Consider the following 24,518-nt stretch of genomic DNA (forward strand, 5'->3'; position numbering starts at 1 on the left):
GTGAATGATATCTACTGTATATTGTTGAACATTAGGTTACAATTAATGCTAGATAGTGAAAGATTTTATTTTCACTGGAGTTATCTCTTGGCAAACCAATAAAGGGTTATTTTAAAAGATGAAATTAAAGCAGGTTTTAATCTTTAAATGTAATTAATGATCATTTTATTACAGAATTTAAAGGGATTAAATAAGGACTAAAGTAAACACTAGAGCATTTTCCAGCAGAGATTAATACAATATGAGAAAATGAAAACGAAAAGTTCAAAAATTTAATCCTTAAAAGCTGACTATAGAACTAAAGAATTGAAGAACTAAAAACTGAGCATATAGAACTCAGCATAAGCACAGTGGACTACAGTGGAGTACTATGGGTGATTTGGTGCTGGGTAATATGTGGTGGTAACTTAAGGAGGTAGCTTAATATTACCTCAATTAAAAATAATTCATTTATTCATTCGTTAAATGAAACGTTCTAATAGTTTTTCTAATCGCTTTCTTTGGTGACCATCTTCCCCATAACAAAGCCCTTTTATTTTGTCCTTTATGATCTAGGGAATCACAATTGGCCCTCTGGTCAGGTATCTGGATGTTAAAAAGACCAATAAAAAAGAATCCATCAATGAAGAGCTTCATATACGTGTAAGTTACATCTTTGTTATAATTAACAAGTATATAATTCCCCCCCCCACTCATCACCCAAGGGGGTAGTAGAGAGTCATGTGTATATGGATGCATATGGCACCAGAATTGCTGCCTCTTTCTTCTCTCATTCCACCATGAATGACTCTACTAGTTTCCTAAAGCTGTTTTGGAAATTACTACAAACTTATTGGCTTAAAAAACCACAAATTGGTTATGTTGTAGTTTTGGAATCCTAAGTTCAAAATGGGCATGATTGGGCTAAAATCTAAATATTGCAAGGTTTCATTTCTTTCTAGAGACTCTAGGCAAAAAGATTGTGGTACTTAGTCTCTCTGAATCTTTTTCTAGTCAACCTTGAGTCCAACTGCTACTTTAATTTGCCTTTGCATGTGAGCTAACATGTTCACAGGTTGTAGGGATGCAGACTTAGCATCTGCTAGCCACAGCCGTCTGATCCTCAAAGGCTCATGTTATGATACATGTGGAATATGTTAACTCTAGACCAATATCCCAAAAAGCTCAGTTCATTGCATTATCAACTCAATGTCCACAAACTCCTAGCTAAATCTTAGTTCAGAAATCTCAAATTTCATCATCTAAATTAGGGATGGATGAAGGTCTGAATATAATATTTTTTATTGACATAATCCTCTCCAATCTGAACTTATGAATATACCTTATACTAATTGTTTTTGTTTTTCTTTAAAAGTTATACTTATTGGTAGTAGAGAGGTGGTTACAATTATTTGGAAAATGGTATCAATAAGTAATTTCAGAATCATTCAATATTTTCATCTATTTGCAGTCAACTTTAGAAATCAGTATAGACTTCATTGATCACAAATTTAAATTATTTGGAGACCAAGTTATAAGTTTTAAAAGATTGTGATTTCCCCACTAATTTCCTACAAATATTGGTTTATTTAAAGATTTATTTAATTTAATTTTCTTTTTTTTTTTGCATAAAGAGCTCGGGTGTATGCCAGAAGTAGGTAGTGTGAAAGGATTCACCAGAGACAGAGTGGGGAGTAGAATAGGAAGAGCTATTGACATACACTGCTGAGGGGAGCAGCGTGCAAGACAGGAGAGGTCTGCTGTGCCATATGGGGGTTAGCGGGGATCGAATTCAATCTGTCCTTGTGGCAGTGCTGAGATTTAACCCTAGGCTACCCCTGCCCATGAACAGTATCGATAAAGCACATGTACTTTAATTGCCTTAGATTGTAAAATGTAAGTATTGAGACAAAATGATCAGATAAAAAAGGGAGGCATATAGACATATTTTGTTGCAGTGTCTTAACAGAATATTGGTAGAACTGCATTTTCTGAAATTATGTATTAGATATTGGCAATATTCTCTTTTTAAAAAGATTTATTTATTCATTCATAGAGAATTGGAGTACAGGCCGGAGGTGCAGGGATGGTGACAAGATTCACCAGAGACAGAGTGGGGAGCAGAACAGGCAGATCAATGAAGCACACTGCCGAGGGGAGCAGGGCGAGCGACAGGAGAGTCTTCTGTGCCATGTGGGTCAGCTCCTTGGCCAGGGAGCAAACTCGTGCTGAAGCAGCTGTGATGGATCACTTTATAGTGCTGCACTTTAACCTGCTGTGCCACCAGAAAGGGCCCTGATGTTGGGATATTCTTTTCTTTTGCACTGATGTTAAAAGTCAACTGTTAATTACTAGGATTTGTGACCCTGCAATTTTAGTTACACAAAATTTCTTAAATCATTCTGGAAAAATACTATTTTTTTAAAAAGGCAAGTACCGGGCCCTCCCTGGTGGCGCAGCGGGTTAAAGCACAGCACTGAGAATCTAAAAGCCGCTTCCGCATGAGTTCGATTCCCGCCTGCCCCGGAGGAGACCACATGGCGTGGCAGACCTCTCCTGACCCGCCCGCTGCTCCCCTCAGCAGTGTACTTCGTCGATCTGCCTGTTCTGTTCCCCACTCTGTCTCTGGTGAAGCCTCTCACCGCCCCTGAGCCTCTGGCCTGTACCCCAGTTCTGTATGCATAAATAAATAAATCTTTAAAAAAAAAAAAAAAGGCAAGTACCTGTTTTCATGGCAAAGAAACATTTCTACATAGAGTTTTTGAAACATGAAACTGAGTGAATTACAGTGAAAGTCATATGTTTTAGTTCCATCAACAGGTGATAGAAAAGAGGGTATGCTCCTCCTTTAGAACTTCACTTGTTTTCCAAAGTGTTTTAGCTTTTCCTGTGTGTTGTCCTTTATAGTTGCCACTTGACCAGAAGTTATTGTCTTGTGTTTGATTTGACAGCTAATGGATCACTTGAAGGCAGGAATTGAAGATGTGTGTGGGCAATGGAGCCATTACCAAGTGAGAGACAAGTAAGGAAGTGGAGGATTTCACTACTTCTGAAGGAACCTCAAGAGATTGTATCACACGTTGAATATAACACTAGAAAGAATCACAGTGTTCTCCTTTGTGAGGCTGAAAAGGGAGTTTCATGACTCATCAGGGAAACTGGAAGGAAATTTCTCCATCATTGGAGAAGCTACTGTGGAGGCAGACCCTGACACACCCTTCCCACGTAGTGATTCTACCAGAATGCTAGTCTCTCTTTTCTACCTCAGCTCACATTTCAGAACTCATTCCATACCTGAATTTGATCTACAGCCATATTTATAAAATTACGTAACTCCTAGGAGAGTTTTGTTGAGAACAAGGAACAGGAGGGTTTTGGAGTTATGCACAGTTATTGGAAGGAGGTAGGGGAAAGCTTTATTTGAGTTCATCAAAATAGAGAAGTTTCCTTTCTAGGGCTTATCACTGCTCCCCCAAGTATCTAGATGTTGGTGATCTAAGGAAGACTGAACCTTAAAAAGGTTGGTGGTTGAGGGTGGCTGAATCTAACAGAGAAACTGAGAGCTATGGGGCAGCTCTTTTTGTGAGATACGGTGGAGGATAGCGTTAGCAGTCTTCATCATGTTAAAGTAGAATTTAAATTACGCAAATAACCACAAATCTATAACTTAAGTCATAGATTTTTAAAGTCTAAATCCTATAGTTTTCCCAATGAAAAAAATTTAACATCCTTCCAGTTGGTGAAATATGTACCCAGTTTTCTAAATAACAAAACAGGTACCAAGAGCAGTAAAATGCAAGAAAATGCACTCAATGTGCCCACAACATTATTGTGGATGGGTAGGAGATGGACTGGGGGGTGGGGCAGAAAGAAAGAAAGATTCTGAACAAATAATCATGATCAGTATGGGAAATGCCATAACTAAGATAAATACATAGAACTGTAATATAGAAATGAGAGTGAATTTGCAAAGTAAATGAGAATTCCAGGCAGATAAGAATGAAAGCATACTACATAGCAGCAGCAATGTAGTTTTATACTCAGAAGCAAGAAAAGGCTTAGAATGGTTTGGAAATGGTTAGAAAGAGTGACATAGTGAGACAAGAAACTGGAAACACAGAGTCATGTCTTTATGGTGCCAGAATTAAGGCACTCTGCACAACCATTAAGACTTGTAAATTCTGTTTGACCCTTAAAATCTTCTCTAAAGACTTCTACATAGAAGTAGCATGACCATAACTTGGTTCTTGAGAGGCAAACTACAACAGTGATATGAAGGCTGGATTAGTAGGAGGCATTGGGGGAGGGAGAAATGTGAGGGGATTTTCATATAGATATAAGAAATTTGTTTTAACAACTATCATTTTATAAACATGGAAAAGGCTGTAATTACTGTGCTGTTTCTTATATCTTGTATGATCTCCTAAACATTCCTAAACATGCTTTTCTCATTTAAAAATGAAGAAACTGACTCCACGAAGTCAATTAACCTCATCTAGAATGGAACCTTAATTTGAATTCAGGTCTAACTTCAAATATCTTGTGTTTTCTCAGTGAGCCATAGAACCATAGAACTATCAGACCAGTAAGTTTAAGGTGGTAGTTGAAGGGATACCAAAACATTTCTGAGCTGGACAGGATGACTGGCTATGGGGAAAGGAACGTGAGGAAAAAGAAAATAAGCATGACTCAGATTTTCAGATAAGAATCTAGCAAGAAATCAATGTCATGGTTTAATACATAAACTATAGAATGTTTTGAGTTAAGTAGCATGTTCGTTTTAAGATGTCTCAAGTATATGCTCAGCCACCTTTTGGTATTTAGTCTGAAGTTTTTGAGGAGGATCATGGCTGGAGATAAATGTTACAATCATTGTGAGTTGCCAGAAAATGTTTGGTCACTAGTCATGTGCATGAGTGAGATTACTACAAGGGTGTGAAGGGAGAAAACAGACTGAGGCCAGGACTTGAAGGAACTTCTGCTCTTAGGGCTAGGTAAGGACCAGAAGGGCAGAGGAGACTCGGGTATGTTATTAGGAGGTTGGAAGGAAAGCAGGTGTCAATGAGGATGTAGAAGGCACAGAGGAAATGATCAAAGGCATGTCAGGAGGTGTTCCGTGGTGAGTAGGGCGAAGATAGTAGTGACCGCTGATGCTGAACAATACAAGGTCCAAGTGAGCTCCGTGTGAATGGAACAGATCAGCTGTGATGGATGAGAAGGCAATTATGGTGGGATGAAGAACAAATAGGAGCAAAAACCTGTCGTGGAGAGGATGAGAAAACTAGAAACCTGAGGAATGACTCAGTTGGAGCGATACTGCTCCTGGTATGAGCCAAATAGAGACCGCAGTGTTCAAGGAATCACAGCTTAGTAAACTCACAAGAGACTCGAGTGTTAAAAGAGCCCATCCGCCTCACAGACCAGAAAACCAATCACCAGATAATAAGCCAGGGCCCAGGGAATTGTGTTCCCTTCCAGCAAATAAAGCAAGCAGACGAATTATTCTTTGAATGTAAAATGATTGCAAGTGTTGAAAATTCCAACTCCAAACAAACGCCCTGCTCTGAAGGCACCATATGCCTACGTGCAGCTCAGCCTAATGGGTTGCCAGGGGCTCGCTACAATAGTGACGGCCATCAGCGTCTAGCCTATTCAGGCTCCATCATTCAGGCTGTCGGGACATATGTGGGTTCTCCTCCCCTCCTGTTAATTGGCAGGATTCAAAACGATCTGCAGCATAATGGGGCAGAACTACTGTAACTACTGGGCCATTTAAACTTATTGGGTTCTGGTTGAATAGCCCAGTATTACTGTAAGTGCAGCTGCCACTCTTATGCGCTATTAGAATGGAACACTTGTTCAAAAGCCTCAACCCCCTCATTTCTGCTCTTACAATTGGAGCTGGGCTGAGCTGGGCCTCCCCGCTCCACACTTAAGCACACTTTTTTGCCCTGATTGCAGCTTGTCCCTTCCTTTTGTTTAGCTGAATTTCAATGTATTCAGGCCAGTTGGCCATTCTTTCTTTATTTTAAAAAGATGTATAAATTCTGTGATTAAAAACAATGTTTCCAAGAGCTATGGATTCTAGGCTCTGTCCTGGTGTTTTTAGAATAAAGGTAAGGAGTAGTTTGTTTGAAGAAAAATATATACTTAGATAATGCATACAGAGATTAACGATTTCCAAAATGTTGGTTTTCATTCTTAGGTTCAAGAAATTTGATCATAGATATTTACGGAAAATCCTAATTCGAAAGAACCTGCCAAAATCAAGCATTGTTTCTTTGTACAAAAAGTTGGAAATGAAACAAGCTATTGAGATGGTAGAGACTGGGATACTAAATTCTACAGCCTTTTCCATACCTCATCAGTAAGTCATTTCTGCTCTTTGATCTAGACTTTCAATGTAAGAATTCCAAGAGCTGTTCATTGTCTCATTTAAAATAATATTAGGAATGAAGAGAAAGAAATTTGAGAGGAAGTCATGAAAAGAGATGAAGTTTGAGTTTTTTTGTAGTTTGGCCCTTACTCAATCCTTTTCACCTAATTGCTAAAAATCTAATAGCAAAAAATACCTATATATAGTCATATAAAACTTTATTATGGGGAAGGAAGGACAAATGACTTTATGAAATTTATAGCATATTTCATAAGACTTTCTTTGCAGATTCCTGATTAGAAATTACTATTCTTTAACCCGTATCCAGTTGATTTTGCTCTTCCTACCACTGCCTTTCCCCCATAAGTCACTTCTCCACCTGTGATGCTAACATTGATTTGGGCATGAGTGAGGTAGCAAGAGATGGAGATGGTTGGTGAGCTATTGTAACAGACGCTATGTTTGTGATCGTATCTAATGCAAAGATCTGTATGAGGGTGATATTTGCCTTAAGTGTATGTAAGATCTGTTTGGAGTAGGAGCAGGGGGGCCTCACTTCTTTGAAACAGAGGACCTTAAGGAGTTGATGTGGAGCCCAGGGCTAAGAGCAGGGTACTTCTTTTGCATCATTTGGGTCAGATGCTGGATCAGTCAAGCCAAGACCTGGCTAGGTATTTTTTCAAGTAGTTTTAACTCTGACATTTAATAAGAGTTCCTTCAATGCCATAAGAATTAAGTCACCCCAGTTCTCTTCCAAGAAATGGTTTATGAATTGGGAAGATAGTCACACTGTATAATTAGAACAAAGAACACCAGCACCTCTGTCCTGTGTCTTCAGCAGGTAATGATGACACTTGATCATGGGCTTTAATTATGTCCTTGTGTTTGAAAAGCAAATTGGGGGAATAGCTAAGAATAGCTGGCATTAAAATTGTTGCTAATGCCTGGGTGTTATTTTTCATTTCTTACTTGCTAATGAATCAGAAACACCACCCCCTTTCTTACACAATCTGGGAAAAACCTTCAGTGATATCCCTTCGGGCACCTGGGTATAAACAGAGAGCTTTCTGCCTTATTTCACAGTGAGATTGTTTTTTGTGGTTGGTTGGTTTGTTTTGGTGTTGCCCGTTATATGACTTTAAGGAAACTTCTGATACTGAAATAGAAATCTGCCAACAAATATTTGTAAGTCATGCTGTCCTGAGTTTTATCAGAGCCTGAAGCAAAAGGAAAAAATCAGAAATACCAATCCTGTCTTCATTTAAATCAATGCCATTTTATTCATGGTGTTTTTTCTGTTTTAGGCACTGACCTTTGTTTTTTAAAGCATTACATTTAATTCTTACTTACTTTGATGACTGATGTTCTTAGTTCCCACTTACATTTGTGCTAGAGGTAGGCACCACACCATAGGCCCAGCCTGTTCCTAGAACACCGGATTGTGCCTGGACTGTGACAGCAGACACTATCACTGTCCCTGTCATAGCCAAACAGGATCATGACATTAATGTTAAAAATGACCACACAAATATGGATCATCAAGTCTAAGGAATTTCCTTGAGTTGAGGAAGCAAACCTCATCTAGCCTCAGGCAAGTTGCCTGCTCGCTTGTGGTCAGGGGTCCAGGACTGAAAGCAAAGCTCTGCAGGAGGCGACCCAGGCTCAGGTACCTCAACCATTAGGAATGTCCTCAGTTGGTTTGCTTGCAAGTTATGTGAACACTTGCTCTGAGAATGTAGGAGCATTTATCTCCAGTGAAGATCAGTTTATCCTGTGCTAAAGCATAAGTTTGAATCACTGTATTACATCGTTCAGTCACATGCAACTGGTTCCATTTCTGACCTGAAGACAATTTTTAAGCCAATTTTATTTGGAGGGTGTTCCTTCCATTGAGTTAATTATTTTTTGGACACTGACTCAAGATTAATAAATCAATCTTATAGGTTAGAGTCGATTTGTTTCTCCTGTAGGCCAAACCAGTTAGCTTAATGGAGTAGGAGAGATTTTTATCCTGATATTTAATTCAGGCTTATATTTCAATTACATGTATTTGATCTCATAAGTAATCTGTAGGACATCAAGCAAAAAGGAATTCCTTTCCTAAGATCAAAGAAGCTAATTTCTTAAAAAACAAACTTTCATACAATAATAGGAAGAAGTGTGTACTCAGTTCACCTTTTAATATTTTGTATGAGATAACAATAAAATGCACATTTACTTTTTTCTTTAGAAGTTTAACCAATTGTTCTACAAGGAGTTTAGATTTCCAGACTCATAATCTTCAAAACTCTACAACAGTGCAGATGATGTTGAGTTTATTCCATTACTTTCACAAACATTAAGTTTCAATCCCCCAAACAACCCTATAGGTTAAGTAGAGTATATACTTTTATTATTGACTTAAATATGAGGTCTCTTATTGCCAATGAGTAGTAAGATCTTAGACACATCAGAGGACAGAGATTCAAACTGATTGAAAGTATCGAAGCTTTAACACATTTATTTAACATAAAAGGGACATTAAAATATTTAAAAAATTATAGCTATCATAAGCTGTAAAGATACAACTTTAAAATTTTGCATTTTAAAATTCCCCTAAGTTTTGGCCCTTCCTGGTGGCTCGTGGGTTAAAGCATAGCACGAAGAAGCTAAAGTCACTTCAACATGAGTTCGATCCCCACCCTGGAAGGGTGACCCACATGGTACAGCAGACCTCTCCTGACACACCCGCTGCTCCCCTTAGCAGTGTACTTTGTCAGTCGGCCTGTTCTGCTGCCCACTCTGTCTCTGGTGAATCTTCTCACTGCCCCTGCACCTCTGGCCTGTACCCCAGTTCTGTATGCATAAATAAATAAATCTTTAAAAAAAAAAAAACTCCCGTAAGTTGAAACATACTACTTCTAAAAAGAAAAGAGGCCATACATTAATTTATGATAGTTTAATAATTTTTTAGTTGATTACATTGGCACATGTTGATCACCTACATTTACATTTATACGTGCTTATACCAAAGACTCTGGCATGAAGAAGCTGCTGCCATTTCACTCACTAACTGTCCTAGGGACCTGGATCCTTCCGCACTCTTCCTTTATTCTGTACATTGTGTATTGTGTATCCTGATGGCCACTTTATTTTTTAATTTAAGTCTTATTTTATTTATTTATGCATATAAGAGATGGGGTATAGGCCAAAGGTGTGAGGGTTTAGAGGATTCACCAGCTAGAGCGGAAACAGAACAGGCTGAAATACACTGCTCAGGGGAGCAGCGGGTGGGACAGGAGAGGTCTGCCATGTCATGTGCTGAGACATAACTCTTTGTGCCACTAGGGAGGCCCCTTGATGACGTTTTAAATAAAACAAGGCAACCTTTCACATAGGAGCTGTTGGCCTCCACTGTTTACTCACTGGACAGCCCTGCAGTCATCTTAGCATGCATTTCCTATGGATTTCTATTGAAAGAGGCTGATTCTTCTAAGTGAATCAGGGCATGCATGTTATTTCTTCTTTTGGAAATTCAAATTATGGTATGAACATAACATCTATTAAATTTCATATCTGTATTACTGTTAGAATAATTTTTCTTCTTTTTTTTACATTGTATCATCTGATTTTTCAAAGGTTAAGAGAAATAAGCACCTTTTATTGAAATACATTTAGGTCAAATTTTTCCACTTTGATTTTAATTGCTATGAAATAACCATAGAACTTTAAGGTGACAGAGATTTCCTTTATGGTTAATAATTGACTGTTGCAGTGACAAGTCTTTCAGCATATAAATTTGCTTTTTGACCTAGAGATTATTAACACTATATTGTTTTAAGGATTGCATTTTTCCATGTTCCATGATATGATCATTTCAGGAAAGATTTTGCTAATGAAATGGCATGTAGAAAACTATAGCTGCCACCTTTCTAAATTTAATTATTCCTCTGTGTAAGGTATCAGCTGCATCTTCTCCATGTGGATGATGCTCTGGGGATACCTGTAGACTTCATCCACCTGAGCTAAATCTGTTCCTTATCAAAGTGGTCAGTTACAAGCCAGGGAGGTACCAATACATGCCTACTACTATCTCGTTCAACTGCACCATTTCCTTTGATGGCTTTCCATATTTGAACAAATATACAAAAATGGAACTATTTGACTAGCTGTTGTTAATACTTCGCCATAGATTACATTCATCACAATAAAGGAATTTATTCAAAGATTGTGGGAAAGTATGGGTGTATCTAAGTCAGAATAAATTGTATTTGAAGGACATTTAAACAGTTAAGTTGAAATGTTCTGATAATAATGTTTATATCACCAAGGGTGGAAACTAAATGTCAATAGTGTTGACATTTGCAGTTCTGAGAAATGGAAACTTTGATTTTAATGATTTGTAGAAAGGGTATTGGTCACTTTCATAGATAGCAATGCTAAATAAATCCCAGCATACTGTGGTATCTAGTAGCCAAACCCTTAAAAGTATTTTACCAGTTGTACATTATTTATAAAATGTCCTTGCTATTTATGGCTATGTTGCTATGATTTGGGGGAACAAAAATCCTTAAAAGGTAGCCTGCATTGTAACTCATTTCTGTAATCAGTGGTCATAATACCTTTTGCAAGCACATCTGAGTCTCTCTGAATTTAGCAAAGTTGCCCCTAGAGGAAAAACTCTCAAATCTGGAAGGGTTTACACCAATATGTATAGTGTTATAGAAGAGTTCACTTTTCTTTAGTTTTCTATTTTTTTTTTGTTCTTATGTTCAATAGTGACCATGTTATTCTTACAATAAAAGGTTTTAGCAATTGCTACCACTAGATGGAAATGATTGAAATTAGATATGTTTGTCACATGAGAATTCTGCACATAGCAATGGCATGCTTTGAAACCCTCCAAAGACAATTGGGCATTGACTGCTAACCTGAGAATGACTTGGTTTTTGAACCCTTTTCTTTGGGGTGGGGGCTCCTGGTGAAGAAAGCTGTGGGTAGCCGGTCATGCGGAGGCAGTGGCAGCCAGCTGTTTCTAGAATCTCACAGAGCGTCCAGTGTCTTAGAGCTGGGCTGGTTTTTCTGGTAGAAATAAGGGGTAGAAATACCCCTTATGAAATGATTCTGTTTCTTACAATTACTCTTTAACCAAAGATAAAATTCCTAAAGGAACAACTCTGAAATAAATGTATACATAAATGTATTTTACAAACTTTTTAATCTCTTCTCTTGATGCTACTCAAAATGTGGGTGCAGATAGTTTTGTCCCTGAGCAGCTTGTCACACTCTGATAAGCAGTTGCTACCACTGAGTCACTTTATTTCTCTTGAATCTTAGAGAAAGCATTTGCTTTACATTGTTGTGGTATCTTTTTTTTAAAATCATTTTCTGATAATAGATTCCATTGTATTTTACAAATGCATCTGTTTGTAACAGACATGGAGGAAAAAAAATTGTTCACTACCTCAAACCTCAAACCCTAATTTTAAAAAGGAGAGCAATTCCCACATAAAACTATACACAAAAAGCAAAATTTTAGAACTGTAGCTTGACACGTATGCTGACATGTCAAGTGAATTGACTAAAACCCAGGTAAGAACTGGGTTCTAGAACTTAGAACTCTTACAAGTGCTTTGATACTTTTTGTGATACCCATTTCAAGTTGGAAGAATAATGCTTGGCTTTCCTCCAATGGTGTTTGCAGGGCCCAGAGGATACAAAGAATCAAAAGGCTTTCCCCTGAAGATGTGGAGTCCATGAGGCACATCCTGACACACAGCATGTACCAAGTCCGCCAGAGGGTGTGTATAAACTTGACTGGTCCACTTCCTGTACTTAGAACCAGGTCTCAGCAACCCACCCTTGTGACCGTTAGCCTCTCCAAAGCAGCCCTCTTGGGGAACAAGTTCTCTATGTTTAGTTTGGAGAACTGAAAGTTCATTCTTACACTTATGCTGCAAAATTGGAATCTGTGGTCAAAAAAGAAAAGCAAGTCCAGTTCCTGGCCCTAGAATTCAGGCTACCCTAGATTGGAAACTGTGCTTTCTAGAACCATCAGGTTTCCCTCTCTTTCCAGGGAAGGTGGGGCTCATCTACCCACCTGCAGAAGAAAGAGGGCACAGGCACCCAGGAGAGCTGTCACTGGCTGACTGATTCCTATAATAGAGCTTCAAAAATGGAAAGGCTTTCGGTTAGAATACTGAAATGACAATGCTGAAACTCTAAATAAAAGGAGACATATTAGGTAGATTAGTTTTCAGTTTCGGAAAAAAGAGTGGCATCTACATGAGTGCGTAGTAAGATTTTTGTGGGTGGTATGTGTCTCTTTCTGAAACCTGGGCTCAATAAGTGATATTGAAAATCATGCTATCTAAGAGTTTCTTCAAGTTTGAGGGTTTCTGTTCCAGTTGTCCACCCCAATTCTGGAGTATGATGATAAATGAATTCACTTTTGACTATGTCATAGATCATATTTTTCAGTGCACACACAAACAATAATTTTCATAAAATCATCCAGTCAAAGCTCATCATTTTTGAGTAGAAGATGCTGACCTTGGGGGAGTCCTTGATTTATTTATAAGTCATTGACTTATCCAAGGTCATGAAATCAATCCCTGTTAGGAACCTAAGTCTTCCATTCACCTACTCAGTGATGTTTCCATGATTCCAGACTCACATGACACAGTGAAAGTGAATGTGCTGCTCTCCTGTTTCAGAACAGTCAGTGATTAATGTACAATTGTCAATGGAAGCTGTTCACCTGCTGATGGAGCAGAGATTGGCATCAATCACAGCTTTCTTAGAGGAAATGCTACAGCTCCCAAATTATTCCAAGTGAAACTGTTTCAGTAAGATTATCGCATGCTGCCTTAGATAAATAGCTAAGAGCTTCCTGGTCTGAAGAATGTCAGCAAACTTAGTGAGAGCCCAACTGGTACCTGGTATTCAGCCTTTTCCTCACAAAGCTATAAGTCTGCTTAAGTGGATGCATTTCACTAAAACACAAACAATAAGGCAAACCAGGGACCTATTATACATCTATATATTTTATAATAATGAAGTTTAATCTCTTTGTATTTTTAGTGAAATTAAATAAAATATAAGAAATAGATTTTATTTTTCACTCTGGGGATCAGCTTGTGGCATCCCTGACAGTGTATGTCTGCTCTATCTAAGAGAAACTCGCTCTGGGGGTGGAGGCTCCGCCCTTGATGAATAACAGTCCAGGTCCTGGTCCTGGCCTCTTTCTGCACTTCCTGTCTCACTTCTCACAACACTTTGAATAAACTACTTCTTTCTCCTGTAGGGACAAAGAGAACAGGCCAGGGTGCACCCAAAGAGAATAAATAAGATTCATGGGGGGCTGGGAGGCCTGCTCACCTCCAGGCCCTCCAGACCTGCCTGCCCTGTGCATGCCTGCCATTACGCTTATGACTTATATGAACAGAAATAAGTATGTTATTTATGCCCCAATGGACTGTTAGTCTTTTGGAGATCAGAATTCTAATTCATCCATTTTACAAAATCATGTGCCTACCATGACCCCTGGCATTAGAGCATTTGCTTTATTGCTGTTGAACTGAATACTCTCAATAAAGTATCCTTTAGCCAGGATCCCAGTCCCATTAATTAGCAGGACCAAGTGACTCAGGGGAAACTGGCATCTTGAAAAAAGGTGAGTCCAGTAAAGTGCTTTGCAAACATGTGTCCAAACACCAGTGTTGTATTGTGAAAGATAGATTGTCACTGAGCTGGAATAAGGACAGGAAGAAATATTTCAAAAAACTAAACTGATTCAATTTGAAAGACTCTTCTTTAGCTTTGTTCCTATTCTAACCTTTCTACTATTTTGGTTTTTTGTTTGGGGGTGTATTTTTGTGTGGGGGGAGGTTTAAAACCTATTTCTTTCATTACAACATGCACATTTCCACAACTTAATATTAATGAAATTGGGATTCATCTTTTAATCAAAGCTCTCTTTCATTTTGATAATGGCGATAATAATTGATAGATTTTTTATGACTTTAATGGATAAAATAAAACAACAGAAACCTTATGCAATTTTCAAAGTGTTTCTGATATCTTCCTGAGCTGTTCAATTTAAGCTCTTGATAACTGCCATGGGGGCACAGAGGCAGCCCAGGTGAGGGCAACAGTACCAGCCAGAGCCACAGATCTGCCCAGGTTGTGGAGGTCTCACTCCCAGGCTTCTCATCTTGGGGCCACAGTTCGCTCTATAATGGAGACACCTGCTCAGAATACCCCCATGGTGCCCTCTTGCTCTAGTTGTTTTGATTTATCTATGGCCTACTGAGGCTGAAATTTGTACTGGCCACATCCGTGAACATTGACATTCCATTCTTTCCGCAGACCCTGTCCTACAACAAATACAACCTCAAACCCCAAACAAGTGAGAAGCAGGCTAAAGAGATTCTGATCCGCCGCCAGAACACCTTACGGGAGAGTATGAGGAGAGGCCACAGCCTGCCCTGGGAAAAACCGGTATGGTGGATGCTGCTGAGGCCCCAGAGAACTCCACCTGTCCCCACCAGGGCTGCTCATGTGATTGCCCTTGATAGTTAAGCAAACAAGAAGGTGAATACGAATGGAAGAAGGCGAAGGACACAACATAGCTGCCTTCCCCTGTTCCAGGGTACATGTCCCTGGGGTCCGTGGCAGAAAACTGCCCTCCGTTGCAACTGTGACTGGAACACCCTTGCTGGGCTGAGTCCAGACCAGATTCCATGGTGACTGAGCACTGAGAATTCCAGGGGAACTTCTGTGGACCAGGGAAGCTGGCTCTGGGAAGCCCACCTCTCTCCCAAAAGGGAGAAGGGAGGAAACTGTTCTTGTCAAAATGCTTCACCTCATTCTCATGTCACCCACTGTCCCCCTGAACTGTTCTATCTGAGGTTGAATCAAACGAGTCCTATTGGGAATTTTGGATGGAGGTTGGGTCTAGACAAAGCTCTACCCTAACCTCAGTGGGGCTGTGAGAACAACTTTGAGAGCTTCATCATGGTCTATTCTATCCTGAGAGGAAAAAGTAATAGAGAAGTAGAAATCATTCTGCTCTTAAGAAACAAAAGTAATTGAAAACCAGGAATCGAAACAAGTCACTGCAAGGTAGCTGATTGTCTCTGGTGGCCTTCGCTTTATTTCCCCTGTGAAGTTCTGAGTTGCAGGATCTAACTCGGCATTGATTTCTACTTGTCCCCACAGGCTGGGCCCAAAAACATCCGATACCTCTCCTTTCCCTACAGCCATCCTCAGTCTGTGAGAAGAGACACAAGGGCTGCTGAGGTCACAGGTAACCTGCATGCTTGTCTGGTCTTCCTGTATGAGTGGAAATCAAACATTTTCCATATAAATTAATAGTGCTTCCAGGCCCAGAAATTAGCCTACCAACTAGGAACTGTCTACTTTTGGGGAGCAAGAAAACAGTAATTTTTAATGACCTAAAAATAGTCAATTATATAAAAGTTATATATATATATATATAAGTTAGCTTGTTTAGCTAACTCTGTATTAACAAATATTTAAGATACTATTAGTTCTTTTAAAGATTTATTTATTTATTCATACAGAGCTGGGGTATAGGCCCGAATTGCAGGGGGCAAAAGTGTCCCTTCACCAGAGACAGAGTGGGGAGCAGGCCAGGCAGATTGACTGAAACACACTGCTGAGGGGAGGAGCGGGCGGGTGAGGAGAGGTCTGCCGTGCCATGTGGGTCAGCTCCCCAGCTGGAGATAGAACCTGTGCAGCAGTGCTTGTGGACAGCCTCATAGTGTTGTGGTCTAACCTGCTGTGTCACCAGGGAGGCCCTTAATGAATATAAATAATGATATATAAGAAGTTTTTTGAACAAGTACAATAATGTATGTGATTGATTTTTATGTAAATAATTATAGCCTTCATATACTTCCTGGAAACAAAATATATTAAGTCAAAAATTACTTATATTTAAATTTACCCTTGAGCCAACAATCAGTGAGAAAAGATTATTTTTGAGCACTTCTTATTATCACTGGGCTACTGTCAGGCTTTTGGGTAATTTGAAGTGTTATAAGATAAATTTATACCATATTTAATTTCTATATATGTCTGATATTTAGTGAGGTTGAAACACATTTCATATTTTTAGAGAAATTTTTGCAGATGTTTCTGTTTTTTCCTTTGTCTATTTTTTTTCCATTTCTCTCCCTCACAACCTCTCCTCATCTCTGCCTCTCTCTTTCTCCTCTATACTCTTAACATACCACTCCTGACCCACACATCATGTATATAAAGGCAAATGAGACAGCCTCATGAAAAGGGATACACAGCTGGGCAAGATTTTTCAAACTCCAACTCCGTTTTTACTGTGAGATGTTGAAAATACAAAACCTCTATATACCTCAGCTTCTTTACCTATGAAATGAAGGTCATAATTATACTCATCTCCAAGGGTTGTTCTGAGGCTTAAATGGTATAATAGATATAAAGTGACCAGCACAGAGACAGGCTCATAGCAAGTCCTCAGGGAATCAATGCCACCATCACTGCCATTACCACTGTACACCTACCATGATCTGTTCACCTCTTTCCTCTTTTGAAAAGAGAACATCAGACTTGTTTGGCCACGCACAGCTCTCTGTTCTGGCTCCCTCATATCTTTCTCCAAGATTGGCTATTTCAAGCTCAAAAAGTGAAACTTGGTTTTAGAGCTTTCTATAACCAATGACTGAAAAAGAAACCACGATTAAAAACCAAACATTTCCATATCATGGTACTCTATAACCTTCGGTGGTTTAGCATTAGTCTTGTAACACAAAGCATCTTTGTGCCTGATGGCCTAGTACCTACTATAGTCAACTGATCTGATTAAAACAAAACAAAAACCTCCCTTATTTACCTGGAGGAGAGTAACTTAATACAGAAGGTTCCATGTGTTTTTATTTATTATAATAATGCAACATATGATTTCTGTTTTCTTCCCCTCTTGGGGGTAACTTCATTAAAAAGAAAAAATCAAGCTAATAAGAAAGTTAAATGTAAGATGGGAACCTCAGGAAGAATCCTGCTTTACTCTGAGTTCCTATGATCTGGATCTTAAATCCTAATTCTCTGATGGAGAGTTTTCTTCTTTCCTCCCATTATCATATTTTCCTAGATAATGACAGCAGTGATTCAGAGCTCCTATCCATTATGTACAGCCCACACCATCGAACGGGATCACTTCATGATAGAAGACTGGCACAGGACATGATCCCAATGAAGAGCCTGCACAGAGGTGGGAAGCCATCAGCCTTCAGCCATCAAAGAAACTCGAGTCGTGATGAGCATGTTGGAGACAGAAGAGTGGTGATAAGGCCCAAGCCACTCTTTCATGCAGTGAATGAGGAGTATGAATCTGGAGAGGAGAGTGAAGAAGAGGCTGCCACAACTGAGTCCAGATGGTCAGTTGAGCACAGACACAGCCCCAAGGAACATCACAAGTCCCACAGCCCATTGCTCCAAAGAAAATAGTCCTGTTGTTCACAAGATTTTTCTGTATTTTTCCTGAGTCCATCTTCTATATATTGGGAAAGAAGCATTTTCAGAGTTCTGAGGAGTCCTATCAAGTTTACTTTTTTTGAAATTATTGACACATCTATACGAAGTATGGAGATTTTCCAGAGGCTTGGGAGCAGACTTGTACACTCTGCCACATTCTTAGCTGGTGTACTTTGCAGCTGAATTCCATTTGACTGACAGTTATTAATGACCACAAGAATTATTCACTGAAAATTCCTAAGAGTATGTGACCCATGTAATTTATTGAGATACAAGTGTGATTGCATAGTAATCTACCTTGACTACATGTACGTGCAATTTTTAGTCAAGTTAGAACAAGGGAGAGTCTTAGAACCTGCCAGACCAAAGCCCTACCCTTCCAAATAAGGAAACTTGTTCAAGGTCATGTCATGAGTTGCAGGCTATATAAGCTGATTGTCTTCTCTGTTCAAGTGAATGCTTTTGATTTTGATAATCACTACACAATAATTATATTTCTGAGAGTTGAAATGTGCCATAACATTGTTATTTTTAATCAGTAACAAAAAGAGAAGTTAGACAAATTATGTCATTAATCTGTGAAGAGTGAACTTGTACTCTATTTTATGATTGAAATATTTCTTTTGAAAGCAAATGTTAGAAACGAAACCTCCATAAACAGATTAATTGCAATGATGCAAACAACAGATTTTTATGAGATGTATGCTAGGAGGCTGTGATTTTTACCCTCTTCTTTGAAACTCCCTTTCTATTTAATTCTCTATGCCCAAATTAAGCTTGACTTTTCCTTTGCCTATTTGATAAATGATTCTCATTCCTTCCTCCTTCTCTTTTCTTTCTTTCTTCTAGACACCCATCCATTAATGCTACTTAATGTGCCAAATCACTTATGTATAGTGACCGATTAGCCCAATATTCTTTATCTCTTTTACTTTTGTTGTATCTGTCTCCACTTGATTTAAGCATATGCTTCTTTGAAGTTCATGTTCCAATGCCCCAGTTTCCCTAGAGCTGCCTTATTCCCTTATTTAGAAGCAGTCAGATGAGCCCTCCCCCCGGGTGTCTCACCCCACTTTGGACATGTCACGGAACTTACCCGGGAATTGCAATTTCACTTGTGCTTGTGTGACGACTCCAAGGGTCCTTTGTCCATTTTAAATTTTGTCTATCATTTGTGACTTTTACATCTCAAATTTACCTTTTTTAAAATCTTCTTTAGCTTTGGTCAGTTTTTCTCTAAGGAATTATGATGCCTTGCATATGGCAGGTTTTCAATAAATGTTGAAGTGATGATAACATTTTAGAGCCAGAAAAGATTTTGGAAAAATTTTGTCATCTTATTTTCCAGATGACAAAAATGAGGTCTTGATCAGGTACCAGTTCAGTGCCTGCCTTTCCTGAAGGATGAGGACTTGTCAGCTAGCATGACTTGTGGATGCCAGAGACTGACAAAGATCACAGGCCTTCACCCTGGACTGCATTCACTCGAGATCCTGCTGCAGTAGTAGAAATGATCGAAGGAGCCCACTTGTCTTTCTTCTTCTGAATCTGATATGCAAGATAATTTCTAAGATGTCTAAATCTTTTGATTTTGATAAAACTGTTTTGATTCTACCAAATAATTGTAATCAGGCTAAAGAGGTAGAAGTTATTCTAAAAGCTGTTGAATCTCTGTTTTGTTTTTTTTGTTTTTTTTTTAAATTAAATAAAGAGCAGTCAAAACAACAGGAAAAAACTTCCTGGCCCATGAGAGGGAGACAGTGAGCCATGATCTTAAGCTGTAGCTAAAGACACAGAGACAGAGAGGAGTCACCAGAAATCACTCTTCCACAACTGTGTGTAAAACTGAGTTTCTGAGCAATGAGTGCCCCCAAGCCTTCAGTGACCTCCATGCAACAACAGAACAGCACATTGTGAAGGGTTCTTCCCAAAGTGGCTGGCAAGATGTAAGGAGTGGTGCAATCTCTGTAACTCTCCTAGTTCTCTCTGAGATGCTAGTGCCATCTAGAAGCAGTCTAGTGGCTTTATGCACAAGACCGGAACCTACGCATTCACTTGCTAGAAGTCATATAGGAATCACTTTCTCAGAGGCCATTTGTTCATCTGGACACCATCTGCCAAGGCTGCTCAAGCCCAGGAAGAGGCCCTGCAGCTTCTGTCTGGAAGGTGTGGCAGGTTGAGGACCCCTGTTTTCTTAGTAGCTCTGGAAGACTTGGGTGATCGATAGTGGAAATGGGCTCCTTGATAATCATCAAAGCATTATTTCAAAATGCAGTGCTATCTGATTGTCATTGCATTTACCACAGCCCACTTGGAAGGTACCTGGAGGACTGCTCTGGTGTACACGCCATGCAGCAGAGCAAGTTTCCCCTTGTATGTTACAGAAGATCTGGTCTTGTTTCAGGGAGAAAATGAAATCCTCTAAGTGGTGCTCCAGTGGTCCGCTGGAGAGTGTACTCTCTTTTAGTGGAAGAATTTGCCCTTTTATTTTCAACCTCAAAAAGTTTGGACACAGCCCACAAAGTCTTAATTGCCCCTCATTAGTCTTTTGTTTTTAATTTTTCAAGCCTATTTGTATTGCTATCCTGCATGCTGTTGTGTTCCAGTGAACTCTGAAGGTGGGTGGGTGACATATTTTCCTGTTTGTCTAACAGAGTGGCTTTCCACCTTAGAGGTTTTCTACATATTTCCTGATGTGTGGGATATGGTAAATATTCTTATTCATCCTCCGCAAACCTAACAGGATGCCATGAGTACCTGCCCTTTCTTAAGTCAACCTGATAAAAGCAAAACATTGGCCACAGAATGGAATCTTGCAGAACAAAATGGAAATGAGATACTAGACACTTTATTATGCTTCCTTTATGTGTTTTCTTTCTCAGGAAGGTCCTATTGGCTTGTGCTTCTTCTCTTGGAAAAAGTTAGAAGGTCATGGAGGTGGGGCTAGAATTAGCGCTTGAAGGTGGTGACCACTTCTGTATAAGAAATGACTACTATGGCAAGTGTTGTTTTCCACCTACAAAATTGTTTTCAACCTGCAGAAAAGCCCCTAGAATCCCTCCTCACCTATTCACACGCTTGCCATTCAGATCATTACATTAATTAGTTAGTTTTGGAGCTCAGACTCTGAAGTCAAGCCACCTCTATTAGCTGTGGAAACTTGGGCAACGTATCTTTCCTATGCTGAAATTTACCACTTGATAAAATATAGTTTATCTACCTCGTAGAATGATTGTGAGGTTTATGTGAAATAACATATGTAAAATTATTAACTTAGTTCTTGTTATTTGGAGCCTGATTACTAGCAGCTATGCTTATTTAGGCTAGAATATATGTACTCCAGAGAGAGGTTATACATTGATTCGACTAGTGAAGTACAAATAACAAAACTCTGAGATTTTTCTGAGAGGCAGTTTGATTGACAGAAGTAGCAAATATTGAAAAAACACATTCACAACTCTACTTGGTGGTGTCTCTATCATCCATCTATCAGTGGCAAAACCAGAAGTACGATCTGCTATGAATTCTGTTTTTTTCAGAGCTTGTTTATACTGTCGGTACCTCAGAATTACTGCCTTTTCCTACATCAGGGACAGTTACCCTAGTATACTATTTTAATCTTGGTTTATTCTCAAGGGACAATGGATTTAGAAATCCTGCCTCTGCACTATCATGACTGTCCCCCAGTGAAGAAAAGGGGGCTTCTCTTTGTGGGGAAATAGTCAATTGGGTTTAGTTCCTCAGCATGCATGTTTTCTTCACAAGAGCTCGTTCCTTCATAACAGTGATTCTCTTAACTTATAAATATTAGCTAGAGAGATAAGTTTCTAAGAAGTTTCAGCATTAAAAAATAGTTTGTAGTATCTTTCATAGCTTTTCAGAATTAGGAAAAGTAATTTGTTTTTATAAATAAAATCAGTGAATGTGCTGGTGTTTGTTGTTTTTTTTTTTTTTTGCCAGTATATTTTATCAACAAATAAAACAGGTGGTTTCTTGTAGTTTTGATTATTTTCTCTGACAAAACTCTGTCAAGTATCTTATTTCTAACTCCTCCTGAGAAAACCCAGCAGCACAGACAGAAGGCTTCTTTTAGGACATGGGGCACTGTTAATTGCTAAATGGACCATAAACCAAGGGCATAAAAGAGATGCTGTTCACTCCTGTAATTAGCAAGTGATGTGTTGTTTCATCTGTGTACAATATTTGATTTAATAAATTCTTTTTCCTTCTGAGAGTAATGAGCTTCCAAGCCAGGGGCACTCAAATTAGTGTGACACCACACTAATTACCTAGCCTTCTTCAAGTTAGAGTTTATTCAACAGGACCCACGCTGTGAATGCAGCAAGATGTACAGGCTATTTATTTCCAGGCACAGTAATATAAGTCTCAAATCAAAATGGATGGCCCTGAAATCAAGGTGTTGACTTTGTGTTCTAGAAAATCAGTCTGGAGTAGAATAGTAATAGTCGGTATTTTTAGCTTAGTCTATATCAGGCACTATTAAAATGTCTGTATGGGTAGATGGCAGTATTACCTCATTTTAAGTTAAACCACAAGTTTTAGAGATTAAGTATCAGGTTCAAGGTCTCACTGTTTCAAAGCAAGACCTTGGAAACCAGGTCTGTCTCATTCATAATCACCAACCTGAACTTTCTCCTTGAGAAGAACTTGCAACTTAACAAGTGGCTAAGATTCACACATTGTTCCCTTTCTCACTTCAGAATAACCTAATCAGAAGATACAAACTTCATCCTAGCAAAAACAACTTTGAATTAAAAGCGCAAATCAATACAACAAAAGATGGTGTGATTTTGAAAATGCTTTTCCAAACCTAATGAATGATTTCAAATTAGTTGATGAGTAGCTTTCGTCATTTATGACAATACAATTGTTTTTTGAAGACAAAGTATGTCTAATTTTAAATTGAAGTTTCTTTTGACTAGTTGTTTCCAGAGAACTATTATTTTGGTTTCCAAAAAGAGGTTCCCAACCAGACAGTCTCTACAGTCCTGGGCAGCTCTGAGACTCTGCATGATGCTATTTACTCATGAGGGAAAAACAAACCAACAGCCCACTGGAAGGATCGAAGCCAGTAGGAGAATCATTTTGATTGTTGAAGCATTCATGCAGCATTTAAAGAGGAAGTTATATTCTTGGTAAGCACTGTACCATTAGTTGAAAACATATTATAGACTTTTTACTCAGAACTTTACATAGATATTTTACTGTAATTCCTACAATCTTATGAAATAGTTTGTATGACTATTATCTTCATTTTATAGATGAAGAATTGAGTGTCAGAGTTTTCACCAGTGATACACACAGCTTCAAATATTCAAGGATACACAAATGTCAGTAGAATTACATTTAGAATGGTCTGACTCCACAACTACTGATTCTATCCACTAAGCTGCTGTAGCACCCAAATAACTATTATAAAGAATACACTGAAAAACTTAACAAATGAATACGCCTACAGCACTGTTGGACCACAGGATCCTTTTCTGCTTTATTTAATGTTAAGGTCCTGACTGAGCTAAGCATGGTTGTGGCCAAATCACTGATTTTCAAATCAAGTGTTTAAGTCCAGTAAGAATGTGAATTATCCTTCAGCCATTTTTTTTTTTTAATTTCTTTAGTCCCATTAGAATTTGTGTTTGAGTTACTGGCATTTCTAGAAAAAGATTCGGCTAGAAACTTTTAAAACAAGGAGCCATCTAGCACCAAGGGCTTGGAGCAGTCTAAAAGGAAGACCCCACAGTGTTTTATTTATTTTGTTTCCTTACAGGAATTTTTGTGGGTAACTAAGAGAGAGTGAAACTCGGCCTCGGGGTTTCGCTGGTATACTGTTTCACCAGTGAAGGCTGCCCTTGTTTTGAGTTTGTGCTTGTCCTGGATCTGGTCCAGGAGGCAGCTCTATTATCTAAATGTGCCATCTTAGAAGGACTACTCAGCATGGGGAAATGTCCCCAAAGTTCTAAAATAGGATGCTGAAAAAATCAAACAGAAGAAAGGTGATAGATATTTTGTCTTCCAAAAAGTGGATCTGCTTAACACAAGATAGAGAGACAGGGCCTCCCCAAGGAACGCCCCAGGGAAGGCAACAGAGCTGAGCAGGACCAGCCAGCATCTGCAGAGCATGAGTTTAGCAAACAATGGCTGCTGTACTCCACCCACATCCCTGGAGCTGAATTTCAAGTTCTGAATTTAGACAACACAGCTAGAATTTCTACAGTTTTCCTCCACCACACATGGCATTTCAGGCAGCTCTCTGCTCAAAATATTTGGGAAAATATAAGAATGAGAATGAACCATTTGAAAAGTGAAATACCATCAATGAAAAACTGGGATTTAAAGAACAACTTCCAACTAGAATGAGCAGAAAAGAGGCTATTTGGAGAGTACCTCACAAGAGGGTTCATAGTTACCTAAAGACTGGAGGAAGTAGAATGAGTGTATCAGAGGAGAAAAGGTCTGATTGAGATTAGCTCACAACACAAGACCTGTGATCTAGGGTAAACTCAGAAAAATTTCATACATGACTTTACATTTGAAATTTATTTTCCAGCCTTGCTATACTACATAGTGTTCTCTTCTAGACTCTAAACTCTTTGAATACCAGACTCAAAGAAAGCCCTGGGAAATATTG

At 38.9% G+C, this 24,518-nt stretch overlaps 1 protein-coding gene across 1 annotated transcript in view; it reads left to right on the forward strand.

The window, feature by feature from the left end:
• The window catches only part of SLC9A4 (solute carrier family 9, subfamily A (NHE4, cation proton antiporter 4), member 4), a 38,706-nt gene extending 20,864 nt beyond the window's left edge, over positions 1-17,842 (forward strand). The window contains exons 6-12 of the mRNA XM_004686181.1: positions 556-642; positions 2,931-3,001; positions 6,185-6,346; positions 12,039-12,135; positions 14,705-14,836; positions 15,557-15,644; positions 17,487-17,842. Coding sequence (XP_004686238.1) covers positions 556-642; positions 2,931-3,001; positions 6,185-6,346; positions 12,039-12,135; positions 14,705-14,836; positions 15,557-15,644; positions 17,487-17,842 — 993 coding nt within the window. The remainder of the gene's footprint in view (positions 1-555; positions 643-2,930; positions 3,002-6,184; positions 6,347-12,038; positions 12,136-14,704; positions 14,837-15,556; positions 15,645-17,486) is intronic.
• Positions 17,843-24,518: the final 6,676 nt, after the last annotated feature.

Source organism: Condylura cristata, unplaced genomic scaffold (genome assembly GCF_000260355.1).
Source record: "Condylura cristata isolate star-nosed mole 26May11 unplaced genomic scaffold, ConCri1.0 scaffold00020, whole genome shotgun sequence".
Classification (NCBI taxonomy): domain Eukaryota; kingdom Metazoa; phylum Chordata; class Mammalia; order Eulipotyphla; family Talpidae; genus Condylura; species Condylura cristata.